Here is a 10,904-nt window from a genome sequence, read left to right as displayed (position 1 = left end):
AGGCAGCCTGAAAAATAAACCGTTATGAGCTTCTGCGAGGTGACCGGACGCTCCGGTCAGTTCAACCCGCGAACCAGTAAAAATGTATTGACCGGACGCTGGCAAGGTCCGGTCGCATGAAACCCTTACTGGACCCTTACTGGACTCGACCGGACGCTGAACCCTCAGGGTCCGGTCAGCACTGATCGGACGTGTCCGGTCACAGATTCCCTTCTCTGGAACCTTACTGGAGTCGACCGGACGCTGCCTTTCAGCGTCTGGTCACTTGACCTTTCCAGCGTCCGGTCGCACCGAACGTAGACAGCTGATCAAATGAACTGACCGGACCCTACGGCCAGCGTCCGATCGCACCGGGGCCAGCGTCCGGTCAGCATTTGACCCTCCATTCACTTTCAACTCTCGATCATATGTGAATGAAGTTTGCTCCAAAGGATATTAGGCATTCATAGGAGCTACCTAGAGCTAGTTTTAACAAGTGTGCACCACACCTAACTCACTAGACTCAACTAGGTCAAGCTACCCGTCCATACCCCCCTTAATAGTACGGCCAAAGGAAAAACAAAATCCTAAACTACTCTAAGTGTCTCTCCAACTCCAATCGACACTTAGAACTAGTCATCCTTAACCTTGTCGTCCATCCTTTGAAAACCGAAACGATTTTTATCGTAGGGGCATGACAACTTTGATTGCCCGATTGATCTCCATTATCATGACCTAACTTAATTGCATCTACAAAACACACGTTAGTCATAGTAATCTTGTATTATCATTAATCACCGAAACCCAACTAGGGGCCTAGATGCTTTCAGGCATAATTGCAAGCGAGGAAGACCAGAAGACATTACTGCTATGAAAGCTATCAAGTAATAATTTGTCTACTCTTTCTCTGCTTTTAATAAAAGACATATTAGTGACTTTCTTATTTTTGACATTGCAGAGGAGAACCAAAGAAGAGGGCAAAAAACAACAAATCTGCTGAAAGTTCCATTATGCCTTTGGAAGAAGCACCATCTGCATCCATATCTTTTCCACCAAGGTTTGCAATTTCATATCCCTTGCAATGTCAAACTTACTCCCATATTCACTTCAAACTTATGATTGATTCTATGTTCCTACTGTCTCACCATAGTCAAAGCTTGGAAACTACGGCTAAGAAAAAGAGAAAATCTGTTGATTGTACTCCCAACACATCTAAAAGGTACTTATCACTAATGCTGAAAATATGAATTTATGCCATCATGAATGACTATTTGTCTTAGATACTAAATAGAATGCTTGTCTCTCACAATCCTTGGAGATATCAAGTAAGAAAAAGGGGAAATACGGTAGCTCCAACTCACGCACATCAAAAAGGTACTATTTTCAACTCTGAATTTTTTTCATTATTCATATTTCTATTTGCTAAAAATCATTGCTGCCCTATATTCACATGTCCAGGTCAAGGAGTGGCTCCAATCAACCCGAGGCACTTTCCATTGATTTCCCTGCCCACACAGAACAACCTAGGAAGGCCAAGGCTAAAAAGAAGGTCACATTCAAAACGAAAAAGAAAGTGCTTGGCAAAGAGACGGTAAACAAGCCAAAGGTGATACTTGACAGCCCCGCAATGGGCACACGAAGCAAAACTTCTCAGACTGCTAGCCCAGCGATGAGTACAAGAAGTAAAAGAAGGCTCAGCCTATGATTTCTCATGTGTGTAGCACTAGCTTGTGTATGTGACAACTAAATTTATTTGACTTATGTGCGAACTGAATTTATTTTAGATGTCCGGTATGTGCGAACTGAATTTATTTGAGATATAAAAAAATGTTCGAACTGAATTCATATGTACAATTGGCTCCATGTTCGGAAAAAAAATGTGTGCTAATGCTGTAGTTATGATGTGCTCTAAAATTATGTGCAAGAAGTGAAAATAATGCTCAAAATGAAACATATGCAATTTACCAGCATCTACAAAACGTACAGTACAGAATTTGAATTATAAAATATAAAAAACTGAATTCTAAACTATCAAAAACGATGCTTTCGCGTCCAGGGGTAGAATCGACTTTTCGTCTCTCATCTAACACCGTTACAGGGTCGAATTGACGAGAAGGCCAGATAAGGAATCGAAAGTCGGATTGGAGGCCAAATAGGTAAGTTAAAAATTTTTGGAGCCAAGAAAGGAAACCTGAGTTTTAAGAGGGCCATCTTGGTAAATTTCTCTATAAAATACCCTTGGCCTGCTGCTGAGTGCATCATTTAGAAATTAAGTGACTTTGCTTCTAGAACATTGTAGATTACCACTAAAATAGGATAAACTAGAATTCCAAACACCACGGCCTCACAGAAAGGCCCTTCAAAAGAGAAAATTTGCCAAATCAGCTACACAACCGAGGAGGCGACGCGACGAACAGCCCGCCGGACTCAAGTCGACGCCCGCCGAATCGCCGATACTATGGAGGGAGACGACCGGAGGGCCCGCCGAATCGCCGATACTATGGAGGGAGACGACCGGAGGGCCCCGCTGCTAGGTTCCGGCTCCGGTGCCAGCGCCCCCCCCCCCCCCCCCCCCCCCCCCCCCCCCCCCCCCCCCGTCTCTGCGGCGCCGCGACTCGGCGCGGTTGCTGCGCAGCAGCTTCCTGTCGCGGCTGCCCGACAAGGTACGCGCCGGGCGCGACCCGGAGCGCCTCGCCGACCTCGACCTCTCCCGCGCCAAAGGCCTATCCCAAGGTAACAAAACTTGCGAGCTCTGATCCCTCACCCTCATCGGTTCATCCCTCCTACCCTCTCCGCCTCTCGTGCGTGTAGGTGTGAGAGAGTACTACGAGAAGCAGTTCGCGACCCTGAGAACTTTCGAGCAGGTGGAGGCGCGATGCATGTCCGGCGAGTTCGATTCGGACGTCGAGGCCTCCGAATCGGAGGATAGGGAGCAGAAGCAGAGCGAGTTCGCCATGAAGATTTCCAACTACGCCAATATTGTTCTGCTGGTTTTCAAGGTGAGTGAGTTCAGGCGTCAGGTTGAGCAGTCGTAGAGTGGAAAATGGATACATACTGCAGACTATAGAGGGCGCGATGTTGCAGATGCTAACGTACCTCGCCATGAAGCACGACCCACGAGTGAGGCGGGTTGACACTGTTAGAGCTTACAGCTTTGGAGCTCTCTACTTTGTTGAGGTCAGTTAACAACCTAGCATTAGAACAGCAGTATGAGCACCATTCCTTCTCATCTCCTGCTACTAGTGTGGTTGATCTTACAGTATAATAATCTACTCTTGGCCACAACGCAGGTTGACATTGAACTCTCGGAGGATATGCGGCTGAGAGAGGCACACACCATCGGTGAATCGCTGCAGGAGAAAATTGAGAAGTTGCCTGAAGTCGAGCGGGCGTTTGTTCATATCGATTTCGAGAGCACTCATAAGCCTGAGCACAAAGTCAGGAGCAGGCTGCCGTCTACTGATCCCTGACAGATTTCCTCATGCCCATGTAGTACATTGTTAGGAGTTAGCTAAATAGCGCGGTGTTTTTCTTCAATGGTTACATGTAATAATTCCCTTCACTTCACCTGTAAAATAAAATATGAGCATCACATATTCCTCAATGGAATAAATAATACAGGATTAACTTTTCCAGTTAACTGATCCTAATCACGCTTCCGTAGTCGAAGACCATAAATCTCCGTTACATTTGCAATGGCATGTAACATCATCAAAGATTGGGTCGGGTTATAATAGCTTCACTATTGGATAAAATCTTACACGCATAACTTAAGAACGCTTGGCAGCGTTCAGTCATTACAAGTACTCCCAAGTTCCAGGCAGTTACCACATCACGTCCAGCAGGCATACAGATCCAAGACAACCCTCACCAAACCTTTCAGCTTGCTAATACAGGCAAGGACCAACAAAATGTAGCTGCGCTTCATCTTCAGATTCCAGAGGGGGGCAGCAAAAAGATCGTTCACTTTACTGGAATTAGCTGGCAGCAGCAACGATAGCCGTGCGAGCATCCGTGAAAGTTGAGATCAGTGCGCCCAGCTGCAGTTTATCGTTGCATGCAAAGCTTAGCCTGTACCTGCATATCAAAGACAAAAGCCATAAATTATGTTGCTAACAAACAAAAAAATTGATACCAGAAAGAGTTATCACAGTTCTCCCAACTGATCATAAGCTCAATCACAGGTCACTATCTCAAACATTGGAGTGAGCTTCCCTCCAAAAAAAAAAAGAGTGGGCTCTTAAGTAATCGCTTCATGGAAACAGCTATAGTTTCCACTCTCTGAAAGGAGATTTACACGTGGGGAACTACTGCATCCAGAGTTTGCTGAATACAAAAACATGTTCCAGTTTAGCACTGTTGCAAGGGCTAAACTATACATCTATATCAATGTGCTGATTTAATGATTCATGACAATTTTAGTTAACAAAGTCGTAATGTTGTTCTTTAGTTAACTATAAGACGTATCAAGTAAATAGTTAGCTTGGCCATACATTGTTGGTCTTCCATCATAGCATCCTCAATTTGGGCAAATTACCTACCTCCTATAATTTTGTGTGAACTAAAATGACTACTTCTGGCAATCTGAGTAGAATTAGCAACAAAACATAATTATGACATAGAATGACAGGTAAGCTAATTTATGTGCAGAACGACACAATTCAACTGTAGAAGTGTATAAAGGACATACTCAATATCAGCCAAGTCATTGATTAGCTTTACACGAACGTCAGATGGCATTTGTATTTTGAACACAAACCTGCACAAAAGACACAAAATTTAGAACAATGCTACACGGGGTTCAAATTCAATGCTACAAAAGAAAAAATATGAAGAATGATGAGCTAGTAGGCAGCAGGTAGTGCGTACATAGTAACCTCCCGTATGATATCAACCAAGGCCAACCCTTTTCTCATCTTCATGTCAGATATATCTAAACAGATAAGGAAACATACATTTAGACAATGAATCCTGAATAATCAGAAGGATCATATTGACAGATGGTAGCTAAGAATACATTTGAAGCTGGTTGAAAACGGTTCATTTAATAGCCAAAATGATATCTGCTCAATATCTTTTGGCATGGGGTTTCCTGTGCAAAGATAGACAGCTTCTTCTGTCATATGTTGGGATGCCATGTGTGTTGCCTGCACATAAAAAAAAGGTAAGTCATTGTCAAAGCCATTGTAATTGGCGGATTAGTTTATAGAACAAAACAATTGATATAATGAAAAAAACTACTCCATCCCAAAATTTCTAGGTTTGTCCTATTGTGTTAGGTTTGACCAAATTATAGTACAAAACTTAAACATGTAGGACACCAAATTAGTATACAATGTACTTATTTGGTTTCATAGATGTTAATTGTTTTTCTATAAACTTGGTCAAAACTAAAATAGTTTGACCTCAGACAAACCCAAAAGTGGCTAAATTTTGGGAGAGTTAGCATGCTTTATGGTCAAGGATCAAAAAGGCGACGCCTCCTCCCCGCCTAGGCACGCCTAATCGCTGGGCGATGGGGTCCCGCCTGGCCTATGGGGGTAGGCGGACCCCTAGGCGCTCTCATCCCCGCCGGACGAGCTCCTCCACGCCGGGCGCTCGCATCCCCGCCGGACGAGCTCCTCCCGCCGAACGCCCTCCTCCCCGCCGGGCGCCCGCCTCCCCGTCGGGCGCGCTCCTCCCGCCGGTCAGTCCCCTCCCCGCCGGTCTCCTCCCTAAGCGGCAGCAGCCAGCAGGTCAGTCTGTCCTCCCCTGCTCCTCTCCTCTGTTTTCTTTGAACTTTGAAGTGGTCTGAATGACTGAATCTGAAGCCTCTGAATGACTGAATCTGAAGCCTGCTCCTCTCCTCTGTTATTTGACTGATCCTTTGATGGCTGCATGTATGTATCTGTGATTGCCTGAACTAGGAATGTATAGCTGATTGACTGAATGACTGATGGACTGAATGTATAGCTTAGCTAGTTAGCTGATTGACTGAATGCATAGCTCAGCTAGTTAGCTGTCACTTACTCACTTGTTAGTTTACACGCTGAATGCAAAATTAGGAAAACGCCTTGAAACGCCTAGGCTAGCCTAGGCTCGCTTAGGCTCTAGGCCGTGGGTCGTCGGCTCGTCGCCTAGAAACCGCCTAGCGCCTTCTTGAACATTGTTTATGGTTCATCTCAATTTTGAACTTAGTAATAGCTAACATTGAAAGAATAGCATTAGTCAAATACTTGAAGTACACACAACAGTTATGCAAATCAGAATGTATGATTTGTTCAGATCTAAAACATCAACATTTTTGTGCCTTGTTTTAACTTGCTCCCACATGCGCAGAACTTCTATATCTTTAAATTACTAGATATCAAAACTCCTGGTCAAAAACAGTTGGGTCAAATGCACAGCGTGATAGCAATTAAGGGATAACCTGCAATATATTCAAAGCCTTCCTCATATCACCATTGCTTAACCGCACTAGGGCTGTCAAGCCACCCTCATCTACACTGAGCCTGCAAGTACATGCAAAAATTAACATTTCAGATAGGACCAGAATCCTATGCCAGTATAGTATACCACAATGTGAAGATTGCAAAGCATGATATAACGGAACAAAATATAAGTGAGTTCCCAAGTGACACAAAATAATTATTGAGAATTCTTATACTCCCTCCGTTCCTTAATATAAGGCATATAGGTTTTAGCACCAATATTAATGCATGGCTTAGGGAAGGATGTGAGACCGAGGAAAAAAGAAAAATCAGGCCATCTTCTCTCTCCCAATCAGATTGCTTACTAAATCTAAAGGATTGGCTGGGGCATGTGCTATGTACGGTGGGAAGGTTTCCAAACTAATCGGCGTGGGAGCTGATACATACCTATATTTTGGAATTTTCTTTAGAAATCTATATGGCTTATATTAAGGAACGGAGGGAGTATAATCTTAGAAGGAAAACAAGTGCTTACCCCTCAGATTTTATTATATGTTGAAGACATTCTCTAACATGACTGCCGTCTAGTGGAGCAAATCTAAACCTAGTGCACCTTGATTGTAGTGCAGGGATAATTTTGTTGACATGGTTGCAAATGAGTGCAAACCTTGTGCTCCTTGTATACTTCTCAATGACTGCAAGGAGGGGCAGATTAAATAGATGTAAGGAAGAAAATGCACAGCAATATCATGGCAATGAACAAAGTAAAGTCTTAACAACAGAAACACCTCTTCGCAATGCAAATTGTGCATCCTTTGTCATTGCATCTGCTTCATCCAAGAGGACCAACTTAACAGAAGGCCTTGCTCTGTAGAAATTTAAATAGAAGGCAACATTACTTGATTGTATATCAAGTCTGAAAGACTCCCTACCAAAAGAAAAAAAAAGTTGCACGACTTAATGCATACCCAAAAGAGAGGCTGCGTGCGCCAGCGAAATCCTGGATCTGCTGCCTGACAACATTAATACCACGTTCATCTGATGCATTGAGCTCCAGGATCATGTTGCTATACTGAGACCCATATAGCTTCCTCGCAACAGCCAGAATCGTCGATGTTTTCCCAGTGCCAGGTGGCCCGTATAGCAACAAGTGTGGAAGTCTATTCTCATTTGTAAGCCTGTCAACTACAAGAAGAAAATGGCAATCATCAGCTTACCTCATACATATGCTACAGTCACAAACAGCACAGTGCAAAGAATTTAGTAGCCAATACTGTAACAAGTTATAGCTCAGGAATCACACAATACGTGGTGGCGGAGATAGACATAAATTCAGGGCCAAGAGTCAACCCACATACAGGTTATACGAGACACAAAGAATAACATAATAACGCGTTAAGAAAATCACGGTAACGTATCGACCACGCCCCCGTGAGTTAGCGTTCACTGGAACACAAATCTAATAGAACCCCACCCAAATCCCTCCTAAAACCCTAAACCTCACAGCAGGCATCGGACGAGCACAACGGCCGCGGCCACTTACTGGTGTCGACGATGTCGCGGTGGGCGGCGACGTCGGCGAGGGACTGGGGCCGGTACTTCTCTACCCAGGGCGCAGCCCTGCCGCCGGCGGAGAGCGGCGCCTTGCCCTTGGCCGCCGCCCCGGGCGGCGGGGGAGGCGGCGCGGCGGCGTCGATGTCCATGGGAGCGACGGCGGTGGTTCCCGCCATGGCGGAGGGAAACCCTAGTGCTGGCTGGCGGGATTTGGGGGGAATGCTTGGCGCCAATTCGAAACCCTCTCGCTCTAGGACGGCTTGGCCTTGGCGAGTGAGAGAGAGGTCGGAGTGGTCAGACGTCAGCGCGCGCCGCGCTGCGGCCGGCCGTAGGGCTCAGGAGTCAGGAGTATGGTAGCTGGAAGAAGGCCAAGCTTTTGGGCTCGACTCCGATACGAGAGACATTAACCCAGCCCATCTTATAAAAAAATAAAAGCCCATGTGAAACTGTATATGGAGTCTAACGTTGATGGGCTTTTTGTCAGGACTGATGGTGTTTCTCCTGGACTGTATTGTATCCATAATTCCATATGTACTTTTAGTAATAGAAATTAAGTGGCATTTCTGTAGAATTATTAATTCTGCAATCACGATGCTTATTTCTGTACTTCTAATATCCAATTACGAAAATACCTGTCATGCTCAATGGACGGTTTATAATGGAGTAATAGTACCAAGGTAGGAGTTTTTCCTCTTAGTAAAACTACGGCAATGAACAACCGTAGTGGACGATCATCTGGGGAATAGAACAATCATACACGGGAGACCTGAAAGTGGCACTTAACAAAAGAATTTGGATTCTGGAATAGTAGGGTCTTTTTGGTTTGGGGTTTTGGGTGGCATGTGTGGCAAGCTGGTAGCTCAAGCCCCACACGGTGATTAGCTCAGAAAGCTCCTTTAGTCATCTATCAGCGGCCGAAAGCAGAGAAATAAAGTGCAAGGTTCTTGTCTTGTTGCCGAAAGCCAGGACTTAGATTCCACATCTCTACGTCTTGAAATTCTCCATCGTCTAGATCCGGTAAACGTTTGCAACTGGTGGTTACCTTATGTATGTCAACAACTCTTGTTGGTCTTTTCATATTTTATCCTCTTCAACGACCTCTCTTAGTCTCTTACCACACGCTCTCCATTTTGACGAGACGTCTCAATACGTCCATTTTTTTTAATACGCAAAAGATTTACGCATCGTTTTAATTAAGAGGAAGAGTTTAACGACGCACTCTGACCTAGGAGGTATGAACCTTCCTAGTATACAAATTCGAAATTCGATATTACATAAATGGTACAACTGAGCTGCGGTCTGCGCGCTCCTACCCGAGAAGAGCGCGCCGGGGTACTAGCGATATGTCCATTTTGTCCGGCCGTGGTAATAACTTTTGCTCCTTTTTAACGGAAAAAAGGACTGCTTCAATTTCAATGTTACATGTTCACGTTCTGAAGTCAGGCATCTAAAATACAGGAAATGTGAAAAAAAAAATATACATGCACGGCATGTTATAAACAAGAAAAGAGGCTCTTACAAGTCTTTTTCTAGAAAAAAGATATTCTTATAAGTGGGGCATCTAAAATAAAGTCGTTTGCTAGTAGTATATATACTCCCTCCGTTCCAAAAAAATGTAATTCTGGAACAGCGTCACGTGTTAGTATATCAATTTTGATCAATTATAGATAAAAAAAAAGTATAAATATTTATAATATAAAATAAATATTATTAGATTAATTACGAAATATATTTTTATAATAAATTAATTTAAAGTAATAAATGTAAATATTATTTATTAAAAACTTAGTCACACGTGAACCACTTTACGTGGCACGCAATCCATGGTATTCTTTCTGGGACGAAGATAGTAATACTGTAAGGCTCAAGAGTATACATGACTTGACAGGTGCAAGAATTTTCTGCCATTTTCGTTATTATTATTCAGTATCTATCATCATTACAGTAATTACATTATATACTACTATTGATCACAGTCCGTGTAGATGTACTAACTGACAATCCGTCCATCGAAATAAATCCGCTCTAAATACGTATACGTAGCTAGCTAGCTAGTGTGTGTCTCGAAATCACACCGCCCCCACTGCTAGCAGGAGCATCCTACTAGATGCTAGCTGGTGATTCTTCCCCATCTCCGGCGCGCGCGCGATCGAGCAGCACTGCAAGAAGCTGGTGACGCATGCAGCCTGCAAGGCTTGGACTGAGCTCTGCTCACCGGCGTTTGACCAGCGGGAACCACAGGTCCTGGAAGCAGGACTGGTAGGAGACGAGGAGCAGCACGAGGGCGAGCGCGAGCGCCACGCCCCACGGCGACGACGACGGCCCCGAGCCGCCGTCCCGCTGGTGGTGCTGGCCGCCCCATCCGCCGCCGGCGTACAAGGAGGGCTGGTCCCCGACCAGCAGCGACGAGAGGGCGCCGCCTCGCGGCCGCCGCGACCCGGCCGTGGCCGCCCAGTACTGGACCGCGAGCAGGAGTAGCAGCGGGGACAGCACGACGGCGAACCGGACCTGCTCCACCAGGCTCTCCACCGCGGACTCGTAGCGCGAGTAGAGCGACGTGGCGCCCAGCAGCGCGACGGTGCCCAGGAACACGAGGAGGTGGAACGGCGCCGCCGAGCCGCCGTACCCCGCGCTCTGGTCGTAGTAGTAGCCGCCGCTCGCCATGCTAGCTGTTCGATCAGTTGTGTTCGTGCACCGTGCGCGCGTGTGGTGTGTCCGTGTGTGTGCCAGTGAGCGTGCCGAGCAGGCTGAGAAGGGAGCGGTATATATGGGCAGAGAAGGGGAAGGGGGAGTCTGCAGGCACCGAGCTGCGCTTTACTTGGGACGGGAGGACTCCGCGATGCCTTCGCCAAGGGGTGAACGCGACGCGACACGGAGCCAACCGCGCGGGGGCGCGTGCCCTGCAGCCGATCAAGCGCCGACGGATGGAGCCGGGCTGGCGGCCGTCACAAGGCTTGGAAT

At 45.8% G+C, this 10,904-nt stretch overlaps 3 protein-coding genes across 4 annotated transcripts; 1 reads left to right on the top strand and 2 right to left on the bottom strand.

Moving 5' to 3' along the window:
• The first annotated feature begins 2,578 nt into the window (after positions 1 to 2,578).
• On the top strand, positions 2,579 to 3,541 carry LOC136464578 (metal tolerance protein 3-like). Its single transcript, XM_066463526.1, has 4 exons — positions 2,579 to 2,712; positions 2,791 to 2,978; positions 3,064 to 3,156; positions 3,270 to 3,541. The coding sequence occupies exons 2-4, from the start codon at positions 2,859 to 2,861 to the stop codon at positions 3,447 to 3,449; spliced, it is 393 nt and encodes a 130-aa protein (XP_066319623.1). The 5' UTR covers positions 2,579 to 2,712; positions 2,791 to 2,858; the 3' UTR covers positions 3,450 to 3,541.
• Positions 3,542 to 3,682: 141 nt separating this feature from the next.
• LOC136464576 (replication factor C subunit 3-like) lies at positions 3,683 to 8,259 on the bottom strand. Of its 2 annotated transcripts, none has more exons than XM_066463524.1 (9): positions 7,933 to 8,259; positions 7,358 to 7,574; positions 7,178 to 7,257; positions 6,925 to 7,084; positions 6,389 to 6,470; positions 4,997 to 5,126; positions 4,849 to 4,912; positions 4,670 to 4,738; positions 3,683 to 4,056 (listed from the first exon to the last, which is right to left on the bottom strand). In XM_066463524.1, the coding sequence occupies exons 1-9, from the start codon at positions 8,117 to 8,119 to the stop codon at positions 3,957 to 3,959; spliced, it is 1,089 nt and encodes a 362-aa protein (XP_066319621.1). In that variant the 5' UTR covers positions 8,120 to 8,259; the 3' UTR covers positions 3,683 to 3,956. The 2 variants fall into 2 exon arrangements, with proteins under 2 accessions (XP_066319621.1, XP_066319622.1); XM_066463525.1 differs by having other exon boundaries at positions 7,057 to 7,084.
• Positions 8,260 to 9,824: 1,565 nt separating this feature from the next.
• Positions 9,825 to 10,692, bottom strand: LOC136464575 (uncharacterized). Its single transcript, XM_066463523.1, has one exon. It carries the CDS (start codon positions 10,605 to 10,607, stop codon positions 10,155 to 10,157), a length of 453 nt encoding a protein of 150 aa, XP_066319620.1. The 5' UTR covers positions 10,608 to 10,692; the 3' UTR covers positions 9,825 to 10,154.
• Between the last annotated feature and the right edge of the window lie 212 nt (positions 10,693 to 10,904).

This window comes from Miscanthus floridulus, chromosome 7 (assembly GCF_019320115.1).
Source record: "Miscanthus floridulus cultivar M001 chromosome 7, ASM1932011v1, whole genome shotgun sequence".
In the NCBI taxonomy this organism is placed as follows: domain Eukaryota; kingdom Viridiplantae; phylum Streptophyta; class Magnoliopsida; order Poales; family Poaceae; genus Miscanthus; species Miscanthus floridulus.
Note: the sequence above shows the minus strand (reverse complement) of the source record. Positions and strands in the feature narration are given on the sequence as shown.